We start from the raw sequence: 22,679 nt of genomic DNA, 5'->3' as shown, positions 1-22,679 counted from the left end.
TGCACTATTTACTACGCTTCTCGCCCAAAAAAGAAAAAAAAAAAGAAACAGTAAAAAATGGAATTGACTAAAATGCCAACGTTCCCAGGAGCCAAGATGGTTCTGTTAAATATAGTTTTGATTGATGTGTCAAGGTAATCCAGGAATATAAGCTGCAGTTCCCCAGCTCGAAAAGCACACTATATCAAATCAACCATGGGAGTCCACCGGATAACGCATTGCATCTTAGACACAATATTGTTGTTCATCTATTTTCTCCATCTTCTTTTATGCGGCCGAATCCTTACCAAACTTCCACTTTACCAGAAGCTGAACTTTGCAGTTGCATTAGTTACTTTCGCCTCGGTTGGTGTGCTCGTGAGTTTTACTTGGGCTGGAAAAAATGAGAAAGGTTTGCCAAACCTAACCTCGTTCTAAGAAAACAGCTCACCGTATACAGTCCAGGGAATTTTGATTGGCATAATCAGCATATTACCGTCTGTCTCTGAGGTACGTGGTTTCCAAATGAAGTGTCCAGTACAGTCGAGTAACTGGAAATACCTCACTAGTGTCTTCGGCTTGCCAAGGCATTGGATCTCCCTTTCGTTACTCCTCGCGTTGTTTGCTTTGCTGTGGCGGCCTCGTCAAGCTTGAGCAAATTGTTAGCCGATATTTTGTGTTTACACACTTGTCTACTGTTGCGCTTCATCATAGTTGTCATTTTTGTTCTTGATTATATCTGCCTCGCCCTAGGATTCTACTGGCTCTTTCGAAAGTCAATGACCGGACATATTGGCCGTTCAAGTTTGCGATCTGAAATGTACCAAGTGTGCATAATAGCACTTATTCTTCTAGTTGTTGCTGTCCCAGGTGCTATATTGGGCAGTTGGCGGTTATGTCTAGAGGTAAGCCCTGAAGCTTTCGTAGCCTACCGTGAGGTTACTGACTGTCCTAGCTTCAGCTAATAAGCTCTGGATCGTGCTACCTTCGCCATGTTGGTTTCAATCGACCAACAGCTTGTGCAGTGCAAGTTCCGCTGCCAAGGCATAGAGGTCGCCAACCTCAAGCCGACCGAGACTCCGCTACCTATGAGACCATGATCCGCGACATTTAAAATGACCATATGCTTGAAGGAGAATTGCAATTATGATGATAATACCACGTATGAAGGGCAGTATGAGGTTTCTGATTGTTGACGGTATTGTATTTGTGAAGTATTCGTGGTCAAAGGCTTAGATATAGCAATTCATGAAGACTCCTCGCCTACCTTGACGCCTGTATCGAGCAACGGTTCTGAACTGCAGCCCTCTGAGTCCACTAAGAGGCTACCGATGCCAGTGCTGAGTTTGTCAAAGGCTTGTCCAAAATAGGCCAGTTCCTCTTCCTGTTCGGCGTATCGACCTTTCAAGAATTCACTCTCTTGGCATAACTGGAGGTTTGCCGTGCGGAGTTCCCCGTTCGCCTTCTCAAGACGTTGGCTCTCAGACTTTCTTGCAACATAAGACTCATACAGCAGTCGGTAAAGCCTCACTATTTGTGCAGCCTGGTGCGCTAGTTGTGGGTCGTCTTGATTCAGCCGCTTCAATTCTTCAACGAGCGGTTGGAATGGTTCAGCGGCCAAGGTGTGTGCCTCGTTCGGGGGCAGCTGCAACTGTGGGAGCTTGTTGCTAAGGTTAGTGTGCAGCTGCATGGGGGGTGCAATCGTTGCTTACCGGCTGCTGACCCAGATCCTGCATCGCTGGAAATTCTGGGAGCTCATTAATGTAACCTGGCGGGATGCTTCCTCTACCTTGGTCTTGCTCAACTTTCGCTTCATGCTCATTGTGAAGACCGTCCATTGTGAGAGTTTGCTGCTTGGTAGTAAGGACCAGGGCTTTGACATAGGAGGGTCTTTATACCAAGTGACCGAGCTACGGTTTGAAGAACAAGAGAATAGTCGCGGCGTGACATGTTTCTGAGGTGTATCTAGTGTTGTGTACTCTTGCTTGGTACATTGCACCCATCCAGATAGAGAGGGAACCCCCATCTTATTGTCTGCCATGTTTCGCGCGTTCAACATGTAGCAACAGTTACTTATTAGAGGGGTTGGGACTATGACAAACGTATGCAAGCAGAATGGAAAATGCTTCGCACATGAAGTTCCATGGTCTCATCCAGATCCTCATGCTGAGAGGTATTGTTGATGTAGAGTGAGCCAAGTTTTTGATGGGTGTCAATTCGATTGTAGGTTCCTTTTTGGCGAGGCTTCAACGCGACCGCATTTATGTTGTTATTCTGTCTATCTTCCTATGTCTAGCTGGGATAGGTTAATCCGAATGAACTTTTACCCGCGTCGATATCTCTCTCTCTTGTCTGCACGGACCATCCATATATTCGCCTCTCAATCAGCAAGAAGAAAGACACGGAATATGCTATGTTTACGATGGCTCTAGGATGGCTTGATTTGGGGTGTAGCATCTGGACTTTGTACTCTATACATAAATGTTGAGATTCATGGCTTCTCCAGGCCTGAAATGCAGATTTGCTTATTTTTTGCGATGCCCATGACGAAATATATTTTCAAGGTTGATTGGTGACATCCACCAAAATGCGCGTCTTTTCTGGAATTCTGACGTTTGATTTCCACTCTTTGATACTACCGCATCGCAGGAAAAGGATTTTGTCGTATAAAAGTGCTTGGCGGGGATGGTAATCGAATGTGCTAAAAACTCGGTAACCGTAATGTAATATAACTCTTTTGATGTTGCCAGTTTAGCGTACATAGTTAGGCGCGTCTATGCCCCTCCAGCGTGCTTAATTTTCCGATCAGCAGGGCAGGGGTTCGAGTCCTACAGATCCCCCCTTTTTTTTTTTTTTTTCCAAGAACTGCATTTCCAAAAGTACCTGTGTTATGACCACCTCCTTACATATTGCCTAGTTGGAAGCTCCGTACACACCGCTCGCATTCCTGAACGACCAAAGGAGGCGGCGTCTTATCTTGCCGTGATGTCCAAGATCTTGCCTTACGCTCTCGTGTTGCCTTCGATTTCGCGGGTTGTGCTGTCAGCTGAACGCTCTTCGTCTGGTCTTCATTTTAGAAACGCACGCGAAAAGTTCGGGTTCCGAAACTAGCTCGAAGCAAATAAGGCTTTCCCCATCACGAAACCGGATCATGTTGCCCAAGTCGTCCTCTTGAGGCATCCAGGCTTTGCCGACGCGACTCCACGCGAGTTGTTCTGCGGGGACAATGTAGCAACTACACGCGCGAAACGGTCAGTCGTGATTGTCGTTCGATGCAAAGATTGCCCACCTATTCCCTTTGCCCTGATATTCTGCCCCTCGGGGGGTGGAATATATTCCTCTCTGGCGACCGCTGGCTAGAGCCGAAGGAAAGATTTGCTCGGTGTCACCCTCGAGCTCATATATCCTATTCTGGTGAGTTGGTTGAGATCAGCTTCTCGCCGCAGAATCAGACAATCCTCCAGGGACAGAAGGTTTGACTTACTCGAATGATCGCCCTGTAGCTGATCATAATATCTTGGTCTGGGATTGCCGCAATCAGGGCACCGAAGCATAGGAGGACGGATAGACGCAAGGTAAACATGACGTGATGATTTCTTGATACAGTAACAAGAAGGCTCTGGAGGGAGAAGCAGATTTTTATCTACTCTACCAGCCGGCTGAAGTTAAACGAAGCCTGCAAGTGGATCAATGTGTTCTTTCTCTCGGTTTCTGCAAAATCCTATATTATACAGGCCTATGTGTAACTCGGATCTAAGGGGAAATGACCGTATTTATTGAGTTAGCTACATAACCGCTTTCGTAGAACACTTGGTTATAACAACAACCCAATCGTGGCATATCGATTACACGTCTTAGTCACCCTAGACCTTACACTTGCGTTTCCGCTTCTGTGTCTTATTAGACTCGACCGATGAACATTGACGAGACGCTCTGGGGCGCAGACGTTAGAGCCAGGCTTGCCGAATCGCCTCACTAGTAATGGCCTGGTCTTGCTTTTCCTTATCGTCCTTCTGGCCGAGGATTTCGGGAGAAGTCCACCACGTGGGCTCAGGACCCGGGGACTGTTGCTGACGCAGTCGTAGTGTAATATTGTGTCGGAGTTGTGGATCTATGTAATTAGATAACATGACTTAGTCATCCTGTATGTTAGTCAGCACACGGTATTTTGCGTGTGCTTGGAAGATAGAAAATGATCAGACAGTTACACCTGAGCGACGAGGGCCATTGGTCGAGGAGAATACGTCTGGTTACGTGATCAGAGAGTTATGAGCCCGGCTTATCTCTGATATCGACTGTTGAAAGGATTTGAAGCTATTCAGACGTGTTTGGATCGTTTGAGTAGTTCCTCTGAGCATCGACAAGGCACGCATACGCTACGTCGAAACCACCTCCGAGATCACAATATACGACCACACGTGTCCGATAAACCATGGACTCGACGAGTACTGTCTCACAATGGAGAGGAGAGAAGCTAAAGAGTGCTGCGCAATGGCATTCTTGGTATGCCGCAATGAAGCGGTATGCCCAGAATCTAGATGTATGGGTTTATTGTAACCCGGAGCTATCTAGAAGCACCCTTCGGCAACCTATGGAGATGCCTGTTCGGCCCGAAATACCGACACTTCAACTGGCCGAGGACCTGTCTACGGCGCAGTTGAGACTCCTAAAAGAGGAATATAAGGAGGAAAAGGCAAGCTGGAGAGATGATATGGATCTCTACAAGCTCAGTTTAGCCGAGTATAAGGAGCAACAGAAGGGACTCCGTCTGGTGGATCAAGCTATCACCAACTCAATTGAGGTGAAGCTCCAGCGCATCATGGACCGCCTGGAAACACCATACGAGAGACTGAGGTTCCTATACAAGCGGTTTGCGAGATCAAACTCGTACAATGTGGATGTGCTCCTCCGATGGAGAGAGGAGGACATCAAAGGCCCGAAGAAGGGTGCGAATGTGTTGCAATGGCTAGAAGATTGGGAGCTTCTACGTGAAGAGGTTATCAAACTGCAGCTTGAGAGTGACACCTTTCACTCAGTTCTTTTCTTGAAGGCCGTGAAGGAGGTTCTACCAGTATGGTGGGAGGCTCGATATCAACAGATTGTGATTGAAAGCCAACCTACAAACATGGTCGCCTTACTCGATTCCTTTCGTGCGTCCTATACGGAAACTCGAAAGACAGCGCCCGCTGTGCCGAATTCTAAGCCAGCGTTCGCAACGTCAACATGGCAAGGCCACAAGGAGGCTAAGCCAGGGAATCAAGCAGAGACGTTTATCGAATTCAAGGATCGGCGTGTGTGCCCGTGTGGAGGGTTCCATGCTGTTGCCGACTGTTGGTCGATGAATCCAACTATCCGACCAGAAGGGTGGAAAGTTGCGGATCACCGACAAGCGAAGATCAACAAAGCTTTCGGGAGAGAGCCCGAATGGAAGATATGGGTTGAGAACGAGATCAAGAATAAGGGTGGATTTGGAGACCAGAGATCGGCAAATCTGGCTACCACCGAGGCCTCAGACAACATTACAACCTACACAGGGTTCTCCACTATGATGCTAGATGATCAGTATCGGGATCAATGGGTAATGGACTCGGGTGCGAGCGTTCATGTGTGCAATGACCGTACAAAGTTCATTGATTACAAGGAAAACAAGACCTATCTCCGTACAGGAAATGGTCAAACACCCGCCTTAGGTGTTGGCACTGCAATCATGACAGGGATAGATCCAGTTACCGGAGTGGCGCGTAACATATCCCTCTCGAACTGCCTATACTCGCCATCCTTCCACTGCAACCTAGTATCGCTAGCTAGAGTTGAGGAGAAGGGGGGATGGTGGAACACGAAGAAAGGCTGGGTTATCGATAACAAAGGAGTTCCGGTGATGGTGGTATATCGGGATCCGGATCAGGATATCTATCTTTGCTTACAGCCAAGGAATGAGAAGTCAAACGATGGTGTAGCGCTGGCTACCCGACGACAGTCTGAGAAGCCGCTGATATCGTCGGCAACAGCGAGTACGTGGCATCGACGACTAGGGCATGTCTATCAGGGCGCGATTGGTCAGTTGCCGTATCTAGTGAATGGAGTCGAGATCAAGAATGGATCGGAAGGGGAGACAGAGTTATGCGAGGTTTGTAATCTTGTCAATGCCCCTCGCCAGATATCTCGACGTCCAATTGGCAAGCACTATGGACGATATGGACGGGTCTACTTTGATCTAATTCCGATGACGATGGGTTATAACCAGCACTGCTGGATTACCCATTTCTATGTGGAAGGGATTCACTTCCATTGGACTATGACACACGTTAACAAGAACGGCTGTCAGGAAGCGATCCAGAGCTTTGTGGCGTTTGCTATCAAGTGGCTACAACTGCCTATCAAAGTATGGCACTCCGACAACGAGAAGTCGGTTGACATGCGAATCCACAAGATGATTGACTCAATGGGGTGTATTCACACGTTCACAGTCCCATACTCGCCAGAGATGAATGGACCCGGCGAACGATCAGGGGGTGTGCTCATTAAGCGTGCTCGGGCACTTCTTAAGGAAGGGAAATTGCCTGAGAAGTTGTGGCCCGAGGCCATTAATGCTGCCGTATATCTACTGAATCGTACGCCGACAAGGGTGGATGGGAAGTGGATCATTCCATGGGAGGAAGCACGCAAGTTCATCGACAATAGCGAGAAGCCAAAGACGTCGTTATCCAACGTGCGGCTATACGGCTCGCTAGCTTATTGTCGAATTCCGACGATTCCACGCCTTAACAAGATGCAATCAAGGGCAGAGGTTGGATATCTAGTCGGGTTTGTGGCGTCAAATATCTGGAAGATTTGGATGCCACATCGTGGTCAGGTTCGGATGGTAAGGGATGCTGTCTTTGACGAATCGAGGCGCTTTTCGGCCGAAATAGTCATTGATGAGGTGATCCAAATGCCAGTTCCGCAGGCCACACCACCAAAAGTGATTGAACAGGACATGGAGATAGAATCAATTCTTCAGGGTCTATCAGAACAACTAGAAGTCACAGGGACAAATGATGCTCTAGAACTCTCTCTAGCAGCAGGGGGTGCGGGTGAATATCTTGCCACGGATGAGCCAACCACACCAACTGCTGCAGAGGAGGGAGACCAGGGGGATACAGAGAAAACAGACTCAAAGGGACAGGAGTCATATGCCCACACACCACCACGATCGCCGAATGGTTTGGATTCTGCCACAGATCAGGGGGTGGGGTATGGTAACCAAAATCATGAGATTGAGGGTGATCTGATACCAGAATCGCCTATATCAATACAATCGACGACGTCGGAAGCAGATGATGATACTACGGAGTCGCCGGTTGTGAATGAAGAGGTGATATCGGGTCATATCGATGGACTAGACGTCGAAAACATCGTGATTGGACCGAGGATACGCAAGCAACGGAGAGACGAGGAGTTTGCCTATAAAACCGCGTTAGCAGATGACGATACTACGCCGGTGTCCCTCCAAGCTTTTGCAACAGGTCTATTTGCCCCGAAACCCACGTGTCGCCAGCATAGGGATGACCTACCACCGCCGCCAGAGAGGTTTAAAGACGTGTGGAAGCACCCGCTAAGTGATGGGTTCAGCAAGGCAATGAGGGTGGAATTAGATGGTCTACAAGCAAAGAGTACGTACCAGGAAGTGGAAACGCCGAAGGATCGTGGGATCCAGGTGTTGCCTCTCATGTGGGTATATGCCTATAAGTTTGATCAAGACGGGTTTCTTCTCAAGTGCAAGGCACGCATCTGTGTACGCGGAGATCTGCAGACCATATCATCAGAAGAAAAAAGGGCTGCAACGCTCGCAGCTCGCACAGCAAGAACGCTATTTGCGTTGGTTGCTGCATATGACCTAGATCTACGTCAGCGGGACGCAGTAAATGCCTTTTTGAACAGCAAACTGCGCTCTCGGGTCTACACGCTGATGCCAGAGGGTTATAAGACAAACGGACGATGCTGGCTGCTACATCGAGCGCTCTATGGACTGCGTATCGCACCGCGTCTATGGCAGCAGGACGCAGCAGCAGTGCTAAGGAAATTGGGACTCGAGCAGGTTGCTGAGGACCCATGTGTGTTCGTCGGAGAAGGGATCATCGTGTTCTTCTATGTCGATGATATCCTAATTGCTAGTCACCGAATGGCAAAGGAGAGAGCACGTCAGCTAGAGCGAGAACTCGAGAAGCACTGGCATTTGACTGACCAAGGGGATGCTGAATGGTTCCTCGGTATTCGAATCCTACGGAATCGTATAGAGAGGAAGCTGTGGCTTGTGCAGGACAGCTACCTTGCAGGGGTTGCTGAGCGCTATAAGCTCACTGGGAGAGCGCCAGTATATACACCAGCAGGTGTTGAACCACTGCAGGCATACGAGGGACAAGCCACCCCCCAAGAGATTCATGCCTACCAACAGAAGGTGGGATCGGTACAGTATAGCACCACAATCACGCGAGCAGACGCCGCAAAGGTGGCTTCAGTGCTTTCCCAGTTCATGACGAACCCGGGACCTAAGCACCAAGCTGCAGTTGATCGCTTGATTGTCTACCTATATACCACACGGTTTATGGCAATCGAGTTCGGTCCAGTTGCGGAAGACAGCGAGGTGGTGAAGATATCGAGTGACGCATCATATGCAGACCACAGCGATAGGAAGAGCTCCGCCGGCTACATCTGCCAGATATTCGGAGGTCCAGTCGATTGGAAGGCCACCAAGCAGCGTACAGTAACAACGTCGACGACAGAGGCTGAATTACTAGGCCTATCTGACGCCGGAAAGGCTCTTCAGTGGTGGGATCGACTGTTCACAAGGATTGGGTTCCAATACCCACAACCATTGACAATCGAGTGCGACAACAGTCGAACAATTGCTTTGATCAATGCCGAGGATACACCATTTGATACGAAGCTTCGACATGTCGACATCCACGGTCATTGGCTACGACAGGAGGTCAAGGATGGGCGGATTCGCATCAAATGGGTTCCCACCGCACAAATGATAGCGGATGGACTCACCAAGGTGCTACCGAGACAAAAGCATACAGCCTTCGTTAAGATGCTAGGATTGAGGGACGTGAGGCATTTGATTGAATTGGAGGATGGAAATTGAGGAATTGGAGGAATTGAGGGAATTGGTCCAGCGTTGCCAGAGAGTGCCAGCGCTGAGGGGGTGTGTCGGAGTTGTGGATCTATGTAATTAGATAACATGACTTAGTCATCCTGTATGTTAGTCAGCACACGGTATTTTGCGTGTGCTTGGAAGATAGAAAATGATCAGACAGTTACACCTGAGCGACGAGGGCCATTGGTCGAGGAGAATACGTCTGGTTACGTGATCAGAGATATTGATGCGTTCACGTGATAGGCTGATGGGGATATCTCCCATGGCATTCTTCGCCAACCGGCGCGAATGACCCAGGACTCTTTTCTTCCTCGTGGTCGATGTAGATCGCATCTGGGGCGGATGGCCCAGTAGGCTGAGTCTCTCCGGAGAAATGGCTCTATTCTGGCGCAGTCGCCTGGGTGAGATTTGCGCCATCTATACTAGAGAAGATGAATGATTCTGGCAAACCTTACACCGGCCATCAGCGGATTCTCAGAGTATTTATTTTGTCGGAAAGCGCTACTATGAGCCGGCCCTTTCGCTCAATTACAAATTGGCCCTTTAGGGACAATGGAAGTCGCCCTCAGGTTTGACAAGAGCTATTCGAACAACCGCCCTTTGTCCGACTCAAAATCTGAAACACCAGAAAGTCTGGATCTATATCTCCGTGGAACTATCATAGTTGCCGCTAGCCTCTTTTCGAGATCTAAGGTCCGGTAATTGTCATCCGATTCCAATAGGCGACGGAAAAAGGGTCAGGCTTTTCTAGGTTTTGCACTATAGTAATATATATTACGTTTCCTTAACGAGATATTTTAATTGCGTACATAAAGCAGTCAAATCTAGCTGCGGGAAAAACCACCCCATGGCTACTGTAACCATAGGTGAGAGCCTAGGCATCTAACAATGATTTACCAAACACGTATGAAGCAATAGAAATGTGGGAGATTCCGAGTCCTAACTCGCCTTAGCCTTGGGCTGTGGCGCCCGCCAATGTGGTAATTCTGGCATTTAAACACAGGTAGTTATAAGCCCCGTGCTAGATGGTGCGAAGAAATTCCAGTACAAGGGTATCGACAATAAACGTTAATAGCCAGGTATATAGATAGATACGCATATAGCCCACGCTTTGTTATAGACCAAGGATTATCAGTCAGGAAGGGATCCCAAATGACACTCACAAGCAACGAGAAACGTGCTCTGTCTAGGCAGCAATGCCGGGAAGCTCTGGCAGCTCATATTCGTATGACGCCTAAGCCAAGAAAGCACCAGACGTGGTTGGCAACTAACGGCATAATTAGATGAGCGATTAGGTCTAACTGTCGCACCGAGTCGGGTCCGATTACAGCCCTCTATAGCAGACGGCTACGCATGGTCGGTCTCGGATTCTCAAAAACATCTATTAAGAACAAATTTAAGCAATAGGACGGTTAGCTTCTATCAGGACATACGTGATGCACTTAGGTGTTCGATAGAAGCCGTTAGTCCGCAGACATTGCGAGATTTTGACGCAGGCTCTGAGATAAGCGCCGAGGTGAGCCACCCATGTTTACGGAATGTCAAAATGCTGAAAGATTAAGCGCCCGTCCCCACCGAAGCTTTCAAAGCCACCCGAGACAGATTCTAGGGGTGGCTCTTTCACAGTCACTATTCAACGACTGGAAATCGCAAATAAGGAACTTGCAGCCGAACTTATACGTGCTAAAGCCTACTCGGAGGATTTGCTCAAGGAAAAGCTGGAATAGGAGGTAAAGTATCGAGAGATTAACGGGGAACTCGACGCCAGCCGACGTTTGGCGAAACATTTAGAGAGCGAGCTGGTTCGCGTGGGAATAGGTGTTACGGAAGCTATGAAGATATTGCAAGACTACCAGCTTCTAGAAGGAAGCCAATCATACGTATAAGAAGAGATATAGTTTTTCACTAGTTGTGCTATAGCCTCGTCTTTACTATACCAGGCGGTTTTCTATTTTTCTGTTCTTGAACTCAAGGCTGCAAATGTTTTAGTAAGCAAGCTATGTTATCCTACTATGCCTAATAAAGCCTTATGTTTACCACTATAACCAAGCCCTTTTTCTGCATATGCTTTTAGCATGTTGTCGCATTCTTGTAGCATAATATAAGTTTGAAGTTTCTATATCGTATGTAGTAGTCATGTCCTAAGAATAGATATGTGCATTGAGGTCGTAACTGGTCTCTACGTTGAAATTGCGGTGGCATATATTCTTTGTCTAGTTCGACGAGAACATAAATGCTTGGAGGCCAGAGATAGCGCCAGTCAGCAGAACTATTAAGAGACAAAAGCCGTGGTCATCCTCCTGTACTAGCCCCCTTATCTCATAATGTGTAATATATGAAAGACAGGAGGCGAGCTTCGCTTCAACTGCGCGCCGGAAAGTTGATATCGTAGTGCGAGGTCTTGTTTACGATATTCACCATAAGTTTTAGTTCTGCCTCACCTTTCAAGGAAGCAAAAAAGCCGTCCTGGTTGCTCAGTTTTGATCTTCACAATAGGTCAGGCCGACGACTTACCAGCATCAATTCGTCCAGTTCGACCGTATCTAGCCTGTGTGGGAGATTCCGAGCCTCTACGCTCCACGGAAAATCAGGGTCGAATTTCTCGTTCTTTTTCATTAATCTTTTGGCAATCTCCGACAATGCGGTTAACTTCAGAGTAGCCGTATTCATGTCCTCAGGATCGATGCGGCAACTACGTTCCACGCCAGCTAATAAGGCGCCGCGCTATTAGAGTCTACGATGACTTCGCTGTATGTTCGGGAGCTGGCTTACCGATCCTAACCCTACTAGACCCTATAAATAAGACCTCGTCGTTAGTGAGTGTGGCAAGTGCTCTATCGCAATCGCGGAGATATCTAATTCCGATAAGGATCTACAGAGGGTCAGAATTGGTCTCGAAGTGGGCTTGTCTCTCTAAGAGCGACAGAAACGGTTAGGTAGATATACTGGCCACACAATCGAGGCAATCTCGGTCTCACTTAGGATGTACTTAGATCCTAGGACCTAGGACAAGGAGCATTCGGCCGGCTCCTATACCAGGAACGAGTGATCCTCATGTTAGTAATAACATAGGAGACGTGGGAAACTGCGGTAAGAGAGGTCGTTGATAGTCTTTACCAAAGACTGTATTGAGGCTGGCTCCGCCCTAAGCTATTGAATATAGACTAGCTCTATTTTGTCCTCTCTATTCTAGGCCAGAAAGATTCCCTTTCGCGGGAAGATTTCAATGCCTTTGATATACACCGACCAAGGATCTCCGCTCAATGGCTAGAGACTAGAAGTTAGTGTTTCTGAAATTCGCTTTCGCTTCCGAAATATGACCAACGGCTTGGTCGGGGGTTTAGCTTTAGGGAGGGTGGTTGGGTTAGGCTTAGTGAGGGTGGTTAGAGCAGCGGCTTCTTTCGTCCGCTCTATAGGTGCGGTGGACACACTACCATTGCCACCGGAATTGGCTATCGTGGGAAAAAACATCGTTTCCGGCCGAGTGACCTTGGTGCGATTGGCATCTATTGTGGCAAACTTTCGTTAAAATGTTTAGAGAGAATACGTTTAGGAGATGATTAGGTGGTTTAATTCATTTAAGGAACGGAGGGTAATATTCCTAGCCTGAGTGCACGGTTCTGCTATATGTGTCCTACGCTTATTAATAGCCGAGGCATTTAAATCAAAGGCCACGAAAGGTTATCAATATGTACGTTGCAACGACTGTTTATTTAGCAGTTCACAAAAGGATCATTCCCCGCTCTATACTATTGTTTCGGTTTCTAGCGACCGAGGACTGATGACTGGGACGCAGATAGGGCAAGCTATCAATCAACCACAACCTAGCTGATGTTGATGGCCACAAAAGATATCTTTTGCCAGTCTTTATAAAATCCTTTTCACCTTTTTTTTTTTTTTTTTTTTTTTTTTTTTTGCGGTTGAAGCACGTTAGAACTGAACATTTGCCGTTTAAACTACTTGGCTGTCACAGTTACAAGACGTCGTAAAGCGAGAACAAGATAGTGTTTATCTACACTCTTTGTATGCCTCTTGTCACTTTAGGCATAGTTTAATGTAATTATGGAAACGAAACAGTGTCTTTTGATCAACTTGAGTTCTGTCGAGCTTGGTTGCCAAGTGTAATGTTGCTGCATAAAGATACAAAAACATGATGATCACACTGAAAGAATAGTGCCGTGCGATCAAGACTAACTCACACGACGATATATATCTATCAAATTCTATATACTTAAGAAGAGTTCTAGACCATGCATCTTCCACAGCCATCAAACCAAATACTTAAATAAACATGTACAAAGAAACACAGTACAGCAGGATTCAATTTTCAACTTCAGTGAGGTAGTCAACCGATGGTGGCTAATAGAGAAGTTAATTTATAACGTTTGTTTATTTAACGCAGGGTGCAATCAACGAGTACCTAAAGTAGTTAACCTATTTAAACAATTGACGTGGTCAAAATGTGGTTGCTAATTGCAGTGGAGCCATCCTTAGGTCACCTCAGGATAGATGTGCAAAAGTGGGCATTTTGGCGCACGGTAATGTTTAGGAGGCTAACCGGTCAAAAGGGGATGTAAATTTGTTTAGTGTAGAGTTAACCGATTTTTCTTTTCAGACTCATGAGTGTAAACGCCTGATTTAGGCGGTGAAACTAAGCTGGAACTCTTTTCCACACTTTTGCGGGCGTGTAAAATAAAGCTGGGCAGTTAGGTGAGTCCTGATGGTCCGTAGAAATTGATTCACCCACGTTTATATCCTCATGCGCTCCTCTGATACCCTCACATAGCGTACGTGTTCTCACGTGCCGCCGTTTATTTTTATTTTTGTTATGATCTCACATTGTGCAAACACAGGATGACACTCTGGCAAATTCTTCCTCCTCTTCTTTCTTTCTCCTGTATTTCGTCTGGTGCTAGAGAGAAGAGTCGCTTTGGCTTGGCCGAAAATCTCCTGCTCATTGGTCTCACACAACGTGCAGAGCCCCCTTGGACGACAATTCTGGTGATTGTGACTGTCTTTGTCGCATCGGCTTTCTTCCAGACTCAATCGGAGTACAGGATGGATCGAAATCAGTTTCACCTCTTACTCACAGACCTTCTTTCTCGAACGAACCATCTCTCGAATCACGCTATGCCTATTACAGCTACTCTGCCCCTGACCCCTGCTTTTGGCAGTATTCTAGTACACTTGTAAATGACTGGTGACACGCGCTTTCGCACGCTGTGGCCCTGAAAACGAGCGAAACGTGACAGTTGCACACGTGAGATCGCAATGAACAGGCAAATCAGGAGTGCAGCAACAGTAGCGAATGGGAGCAATTCTTGGAAAGCAAACTGGCCAATCGGCGCCGAGATCAGCGAGAAGTTTGGCAGTGGGAAGCCAGCGAAGGTTTGCGGGCTGCTCGCACAGGGTAGTAAACCCCTCCACCCCTCCACTTCGTTCCTCGTTTCAGGGCAGAGGCTTTTCGGGAGAGTAGGGTGTGTGTTTCTCGCTGTGTTTTTGGCAGCGTCAACGTCGGCGTTGCGCAGCCGTGGGGTTGGTAACCCCTTCCACTCCGTTCCTTCGTTTCAGGGCAAATCTACTACTACTACTACTACTGGGCCACCCTCCGTGGGATAGGGTAAGCAGACATAACATGCAGACAGTAGACACTGTAGCTCCTTATTATATGTTTGCACAAAAGAATCTGCAATAGGCTAACATTCACTAGGCCATTGGTTACATCACAGATCCTCATGGCATTGGTCAACGTACTTCACGAAAAGCTTTGGGAAATCTTGCTCCCACAATTGGGAGCCCATCATGTAATCCTCTAAGCAACTGCAAATTCCATCCGACATGTAGGGGACCAGTCTTAACAACCCTCTCGCCGAATTCTGCACCGAATTTTCCTTCGCGCAGTTCAGGTAGGGTTGTAGGCTTTCAGGATGGTCACAAAAATGGCCGCCAGGTCGAATTTTATCCTCGCAGGTGGCTTTGGTATTTTGGTGAAACTGGTCTACCACCTCAAAGAAAACATCTGTGCCGTCCTTCACATCGCACTTCTTTGCTGCTTCCTCGATTAAGGGCAGAAGAATGTCTTTTGCGTGTTTGTCCCAGCTGTCAAATCTTGGCTCGCACCCTGCATCGCAAGCCTGTCGTTGGATTTGTTCCGTCAAATGAGCTTGGATTATGCCTGCCTTCGACATAACACTGATGCATGCGGTACCCAGGATGGCGGAAACTTGTGGGAGTAGTCCGAGGCTGATACTCGTTGAAATGGTTATCAGGTTTAGTCGCATGGCGATGGGAGTTGAGTGGGATTGCAAATACTGGGATGGGTATAGAGGAAGGTAGCCCAAAAGAAGTTATAACTGAGACTGCCTGCTCGAGGAATTTCGATCCAGTGAGGAAAGCCACCTTTTATAAGCGCGCTTATTTCAGCTATTGTAAAGAATGTTTGAGCAAGAAGCTAGCATTGCTATTTAAATTCTTAACACTTGATTTGGTTGCAATCTTCAAAGGGATGGAATTCGATGGAGAAAAATGATATTCAATATTGTACTACATATTTTCCGAGCCACGTACCAAAAAAAAATAACATCAGTTGTTTTTACACGTTAATATTCTGTTTTAAGGCTTTTTCTTGCGTAAAGAAGCTTGCACGAAGTCCAGCCTCCCTGGTGTCCAACCCCTGCTGTATATGTTTCAGGAATGTGATAGCATTCCCATTCCATAATACAACTACAAGGTTACAAGCGGTCACCCCTAATAGATCTCTCTCCTAGAGAAGTAAACTTGTCAATTGCAAGCGGGTTATAAGTCCAGAGAGGGGTTGGAACAAGATTCTGGTTGTGATGGAATTGCTATAAGGCCACGTCCGTATGCTTTAATTGTGAGAGAAGAAAGAATCTTAATTCGGCATGCTGCTTTGATCCATCGTAAATTATTTATTCTCTCTTTCCAATTTATATTGACAGAATAGCTATTGAGGCTAGGTCATCTTGCACGACAAACTCTTTGCAGACGTGCCAAAGGTATTGTTGAGGACCCATATGATAGTTGTTTTGGGGGCCAGGCATGGGTTTTGTTGAGTGGATACTACCTTGCATTATATCCTCTCTTTGTTCTTCCATCGCTCTCTCTCGTAGCTTCATCTGAACCCATACCATCACATTTCTCTAGTTTTTCTTTTCCCCTTCATCGTCACGTATCCAGGGTTAGAATAGGTACCTTGGGAGAAACTCAATGAGAATATTCCTCCAAGACCTTCACCTGGATTCGATTTGCCCCCGGTTCAGTTTGGCCAATAGAGTTGTCCCGGACCATCTGTACATTCCACTCCGTCGTCTCATGTAGTGTCAGATCAAATCGACGCACAAGAGCGCTTATGAGATGGTGCATCCACGACCAATTCATACTATGTCTCATCAGCCAACAATCGAATTTCATAGCCCTCGAAGGGCCTTATTTTTGTCCTATACACACTAGAGTTCCCTTTGATGCTGGAAGCAGGAACTTCTCCAAGTTCTGTAATTCCTCCGGCTCGAGTAGCCGCCGCTCGGGGAGGAACATCTCAGGCTCAGGGAATATAGATGGGTCCCTCAAAATGAAATATGTGGACATAGAGACAAATGTCTGTAAGTATTAGTAAATACTTATGCGTGGAAGATCGTTGTCACTATACATACTCCGGCCGGAATATCCCACTCTTGGTACCGTAGGACTTCATCTAGCGCCGAACGAGGAAGTCGCGTTGTCACGACAGAGGCGAGACGAAGGCCTTCTCGAATTGTTGCGGTCGAAAAAGAATTTAGTTGGCATCTATAAAAGAAATAGACCGCCGTCACATACCAAATATGGAACATTCTCCAACTGATCAATACAGGGAACGGCCTTCACATCTGGGAGGGCAGCGAAGAGTTCATCTTTGAGTCTCTGGTATGTTGCAGGGTTCCGTAGTATGTGGAACATGGTGATAGCGAGAGTTCGCGATGGGGCATCTGTACCCGCGAGCATGAGAAATATAGCACCATCCTCCAACCGAGACTGGCTCTTTTTAAGCAGAGGCACTTCAGGATTGGCCAGGATCGCAGGATAGATCGCCGATGGGGTCTCCAAAAAAGGAAGTTTTTCGATTGAGTCATCTGTTTTTTGCATCTCAACTTCGCATTGGTCATATCGATCTATCAATTGTTTGATTCGATGTTTAACATCCTATGGGGTCGGTTAATCTTCCTTCGTGCGGACTCAACATATCTATGTTGGAAGGCCTCTTGCTTACCCTTTCCATCGAATAGACCGGAGCATATTGCGGGATCACAAATGAAGTCAGGTTTGGAATCATGTGTGCTATGTCACCCAGAAAGTTGAAATGTCGGATCAATCGACAGAACTCAAACATCGAGTTCACTTGTGTCTTCCACGTACATGACAGTTGCGGTTCCTGTAAGTAACGCAAGCCAAGATCGATACATGTACCAAATGCATATTGGGACAGAGTATCACTAGAGTAACAGTGAAATGCGGCATGCAATTCCAACGCCTGGCCTTTCTTGACAGCCTCCGAGAAATGCTTGCAGAGTAGTTGCGTATTTGCTTCTATCACCGGTTCAAGCTCACGGATAGCTCCTTTTTACTGTACAAAGGGCTTCCACATTAGATTATTTCTCGAGACACGGGATGCTCTTACGTTTAAAGGGGCAAATGAAAGCGGCATGTTCAAGAGGCTGGGGGCTCAACTGTTGTAGTGCATTTTGCGGAATACTAGCATTGACGCAATTGACAACGCATTTGGACACCTTGCATAGGTCCAGTATTCTAGCATGTGCAACGTAAGTCATTAACATCCTACTTCGAGCGACCTTGCTGACCAGCTTTTCCACTACAGTAAGTGATTTACAGGGTCAAGCCTGGCATTTGTTCATCAGCACATCACTCCCGAAGGGATCGCTAAGAGATAGCAGTCTGCTTAATCAATATAAGTTATTATCATAAAACATTAAAGGTCTGATTTTATGGACCATAAAAACGATTTCTATTTATTCTCAGTCTTTTCAGAGCCAGAATCAAGATTGAAATCAGGTCCGCTCGGAGAGGTTTCAGTAAAGCTCCTTTAGACCTTCCAGCGCCACCAACCATGTCCTTCCATGGGAAATATCGCACACCACAGACTGATAGGAAGGTCATTGAGCCACAGGCCCCCCGATGAGAAGTCGTCCAGTATCAAAGGGCTGCATAGCCAAAACCAGAACACTACGTAAGTCCAATTTGCCCTCCGTATGATCCAGGAACGACGTAGCCGAGGAGACATTGCCAACAGAAGTGCTTTCTGAATTATTATTCCTAACGGCTGCACAATGAAAAATGCCAATACGCCTTTGAACGGTCGCGTCGGACCAGGCTGGGTGTAGCTTCCACAGACGTGTGTTAAACCAACGACGAAGAACATGATCGACATACTGATCGTTCGGCGCAGGTAAATTTTCTGGCGAGCCCAAGCTGGGAACCACGGAAGAGCTGCCTCCGCACAGACAAGCCCATTAAATCGGTAGAGCTGGTGCCAATAGCTTCCCCAAAAGCCGGCCAGCCCATAATCTAGCCCAATGCGTGCAGATCCAAAAAGGGGCGTGTACAGCCAAGGCTGGTCCATTGGCACTGGAGGTAAAACGACAGAAAACGATGGCGCTATTTTGTCCGTCATTCTGGCCAGTAGCTGGCAGAGGGTATACGTCAGGGTCAGTACCTGTTTCAGGTAGCCGAAACACAGAAGCATGCGAACCAACCAAAGGAGCGAAGGCCAATGGACCAGCAGATGTAGTGGGGAGTAAGATATTGGAGGCAACTCCAGAAGGCCCCAGAAGTAAGGGTCTCCTTTCATGAGAAAAACGAGAAGATCTAGTAGGAAATACGGTCTGATGGTCGCCAATAGGAGTGACATTATGCTGAGATGTCCGGGCTTGGGCGGGTCATGTCCTCGATGACGGGTGGGAGGGTGATGCAACAGAGAGCTTTGCAGCTGCACCGGTAACGCAGGGAGAGAATCAATGCGCCAGTTCCAAGAAGGGCCTTGTAATGAAAATAGCAACCCGAAGACCCAATTGAGACGATGGAGTAACCTTTTCGGATATGGTTGCCAGGAGATGATTTTTCCAGTGCTCAGCTGGAGGATGTTGTGTTGTTCAGTCGTGTGCTGGGTGCATTCGAGCCGAAGGAAGTCTCTCTCTGGGTCTTTTATCACCAGTCGAACACCAAGTTGTAGAATCCCGGTGGATACAAAGAGACCAACAAGGAATCCGTTACCAAAGAGCCGACCATGTAAACTTTGGGAAATAATGACGCCAAGATATACATCGACCACAAGTACAGCCAAGCGCAACGCTCGAGCACGAGGAACGAGCAGGGCTAGCACGGGCAGACACACGAAGGCAAGCACTGTGATTAACTGCAAGGATATGTCGCTCTGGCTCGGAGACAATTGTGTAAGCTGCTTTCTGTACCCGAGGAGCTCTTCGTAAGTTGGTGGGACCGTCATTATGTGTACCGTCATGTCAAAAGATTTCCGAGTTTCTGAATATCAGAGAAAATCCTACCATGGGATTTATGCAATTCAAGGAATGATTTACGTGGGTCACCGGTACAGCTGCAATAAGGGATAATAGATACCCCTTCGTGTCCATGCAGGTGGACATCTCTTCGGTGGCACGACCCTTGCATCATGCTTTCCTTCAAAACATGATGCGGAATGCGCTCATTGACTCTCTCCTAGTTCCAATTAATAATTTGAAACCCTTTTGCTTTTACCTCACACCGCAGCGTTTGCTAGATACTCTTACAGTACAAACGCGCGATTAAAGTCGGCAAGGCTGGTTAGTGCACTCGCGTGCGTCTCTCTTCCGCGCTATATGGAAAACCTCCAGAGCCCCCTGGAACACGACAGCCAGTGGTTCCCACGCGTGCGGCTTTATATTTACTCAGCAGTGTTCATTTACGTGTTCGGGCAGATTTGGGTCTATCCAACATTTGTCAGTCCCTTGCGCCATCTCCCGACTATCAAAGTAGGAATTACGACCGCTGGTTAAATATCTGTGAATGGGCGTGTACTGACAGATACCAGTACTCTCTCTGCGCCTTGAAAGTCGGATATGACCGCAGGCGGCCTCTACAGTGGATGCGAACGCTACCAAACAGCGGCCTGATTCACATCTACGACAGCCTTCTTGGTGTTGGGTTTGTTTTCCCCACTACCTACGACGCAACAAAAGATGTGCTCAACAACTCGACGGGCTTCGAAAAGCCACCTTTGCTGCGCCGAATCCTTAGCCGCATACTGGGCGATGGACTTGTTGCCACAGAAGGCCTGCAGCACCAACAATACCGGCGTCTCCAGAATCCCGCCTTCGCAGCAAAGAATGTCCGCCAGTTGCACGACATTGTCTGGGCCCAAGCGACTCTCCTTCTCCAGCAGTTGCAGCAGCAGCTGGATACGAACCCCCAACCGGTCAATTTGTCCGACTGGGCCCAGTATGTCTGTCACTTGCTCTCTGTATTCGTTCTTGTACTCACTAAGAATCTGTCCACAGTCGATTTTCCCTCGATACCATCGCCCTCCTTGCTACTGGACACAATATGGGTGTCCTCGTCAAGCCAAACAAACTCTCTGCCATGCTCTATTCAGCCACTGAGCCGTCGATTTCCAAGCTGTGCATGTTTTTTACCTGGGTCTTTACACCCCGGCTAGAGTGGCTAGTACTCCTCCCTTGGGGGGTTCCCAGCTACTTATGGACAGAGATACGCTTCACTCATACTTCTGGGGGTTATCAGGCAGGCTAAGTTGCCCACTTTGAAGGTGACGACGAAACACGAAAACCAGTATCTCCTTTCTGCGGTGTTAGGTAGCCCGGAGCTATCGGATGAAGAGAAACTCGACCAGTTGTTGACAACGGTATTTGCAGGTGTAGGTCATTACTCAGCACAATTATTTAACTGCAACTTATAAAGACCCGCAGAACGAAACAAGCAACAACGCCATCGTTCGTTGCTGTGATCTACTTTGTCGGAATCCCGCCCTTCAAGAGCGGCTGCGCGATGAAATCCGTGCATTTATCCCTTCTCCTAGCCAGAAGACTGCGTCAGCCGACCAGGTCGAATCGTTATCACTGCTACATGGCGTGGTTGAGGAGGTCTTGCGATTATATCCCACAATACCCACCACGCTCCGAGTCGCTCTCCACGACACTTGCATACAGGGAATGCATATCCCGAAAGGCACAAACATAGTGGTTGATTTTCACGGGTTGAATAGAGATAGAGCCGTCTGGGGCCAGGACGCTGATGCCTTCAAGCCTGAACGTTGGCTGGATGGCGATCGCCGCCTCGTCACCCACCACGGCCAAACGCACTTGAGCTTTTCATCGGGTGCTCACAACTGCATTGGTAGGGAGGTCGCCCGGGCGACAATCCGCTGTGTGATCGTGGCCCTTGTTGGTCGCTTTGTCATGGAACTTGTGCATCCCGAACGCGAGATTCAGGAGGCTGGCGCTTCCGCTATGCGTTCTATACACAAAGTCGAGATTAAACTCAAGCCAATTGAGGGGTGGTAGTTGACCAGCCCGAAGGGGGTAATGATCAAAGTTTGTGTTGGTGGGCGTTTGCACGGCAGGATCAAGCGAGGCAGTTGGCGTGTTCGGCATAGTGGCAGATGTTGGTAAATATCGCAAAAGAAATCAAGTTGTGCACTCTACAAAAGGGGGAAGAAAAAGAAAAAGCTGTATGTCACATCGTTTGAGGTATGCAAGATGAGTCTTTAATCCAGTGGCAGTCGTATAGGTGGATAACCTGTTGTAATTCAGAGGTATGAATTGATTGCTATCGTTATTTCAGTGGGAATAGCTGACGCTATATATATATAAATAGGGTCTTTGTATGGACACCTCGGGAATTATTTCCGATGGTGCGGCTTTGTTCCTGATCGTGCGTAGCTGTGTCAGCAGGCACGCCCGACCCCTGGGCAAGTTCCCATACAGCTTCCTGGTGTAGGAAGCCGGCAGCGTGCTATCCATTTTTTCGCAGGTGACCGCCTTTAGTAGATGCTTTCTGTTGTATTTCAGAGGAATTAATTGTTGTTCTTATTTCCGAGGGGATATACAAGGCTATATATACAGCGAGAAGGCCAAGTTGATTGGAAATCAACTTGGTTCTTTGGATAGGCAACCCGGGATTATTTCCGATGATGCAGCTTTGTTCCTGACCTGCGCCAACCTCATATCACAACACTTTCCATTCCCGCTCCCACTGAGCGCGGATGGTGTCTCGGATAAGCGCCCTCTTCCTTGTTAGCAGAGGGCGGAAGGGATGTGTTTTGACCGGGCTTGCCGCGTCCTTGGCTAGCCGATCTGCTGCGTCGTTCCCAGGGTTGTCGCAGTGTCCGGGTATCCATTGGAGACGGAGCGCGATTCCCTTTGTTTGAACCTCTGCGGCTGCCTGGAGGATCGCGTGGGTGGTGCGCTGTCTTGATTTATTTCCTGCGTTCTGGATTGCTTGCATCGCTGATCTGCTGTCGCGGAGGATCGTTGCCGTTGTT

At 47.7% G+C, this 22,679-nt stretch overlaps 5 protein-coding genes across 5 annotated transcripts; 2 read left to right on the top strand and 3 right to left on the bottom strand.

Annotated features, from left to right (window-relative positions):
• Window positions 1-1,225: 1,225 nt before the first annotated feature.
• On the bottom strand, window positions 1,226-1,817 carry N7446_003956 (uncharacterized protein; the record flags this gene model as incomplete). Its single annotated transcript, XM_058512705.1, has 2 exons — window positions 1,226-1,630; window positions 1,692-1,817. The coding sequence occupies 2 exons, from the start codon at window positions 1,815-1,817 to the stop codon at window positions 1,226-1,228; spliced, it is 531 nt and encodes a 176-aa protein (XP_058374034.1).
• Window positions 1,818-10,270: 8,453 nt separating this feature from the next.
• N7446_003955 (uncharacterized protein) lies at window positions 10,271-10,845 on the top strand (the record flags this gene model as incomplete). Its single annotated transcript, XM_058512704.1, has 3 exons — window positions 10,271-10,343; window positions 10,402-10,634; window positions 10,675-10,845. The coding sequence occupies 3 exons, from the start codon at window positions 10,271-10,273 to the stop codon at window positions 10,843-10,845; spliced, it is 477 nt and encodes a 158-aa protein (XP_058374033.1).
• Window positions 10,846-14,841: 3,996 nt separating this feature from the next.
• N7446_003954 (uncharacterized protein) lies at window positions 14,842-15,399 on the bottom strand (the record flags this gene model as incomplete). Its single annotated transcript, XM_058512703.1, has 1 exon — window positions 14,842-15,399. One exon carries the CDS (start codon window positions 15,397-15,399, stop codon window positions 14,842-14,844), a length of 558 nt encoding a protein of 185 aa, XP_058374032.1.
• Window positions 15,400-16,463: 1,064 nt separating this feature from the next.
• N7446_003953 (uncharacterized protein) lies at window positions 16,464-17,444 on the bottom strand (the record flags this gene model as incomplete). Its single annotated transcript, XM_058512702.1, has 4 exons — window positions 16,464-16,517; window positions 16,586-16,735; window positions 16,952-17,314; window positions 17,382-17,444. The coding sequence occupies 4 exons, from the start codon at window positions 17,442-17,444 to the stop codon at window positions 16,464-16,466; spliced, it is 630 nt and encodes a 209-aa protein (XP_058374031.1).
• Window positions 17,445-20,001: 2,557 nt separating this feature from the next.
• Window positions 20,002-21,699, top strand: N7446_003952 (cytochrome P450; the record flags this gene model as incomplete). The annotated part of the gene is made up of 5 exons (XM_058512701.1): window positions 20,002-20,154; window positions 20,214-20,620; window positions 20,680-20,845; window positions 20,886-21,053; window positions 21,106-21,699. The coding sequence occupies 5 exons, from the start codon at window positions 20,002-20,004 to the stop codon at window positions 21,697-21,699; spliced, it is 1,488 nt and encodes a 495-aa protein (XP_058374030.1).
• Window positions 21,700-22,679: the final 980 nt, after the last annotated feature.

The sequence above is a fragment of the Penicillium canescens genome, assembly GCF_028828765.1.
Source record: "Penicillium canescens strain IBT 15451 chromosome Unknown utg000003l_segment0_segment0, whole genome shotgun sequence".
Taxonomy (NCBI): Eukaryota; Fungi; Ascomycota; class Eurotiomycetes; order Eurotiales; family Aspergillaceae; genus Penicillium; species Penicillium canescens.
Note: the sequence above shows the minus strand (reverse complement) of the source record. Positions and strands in the feature narration are given on the sequence as shown.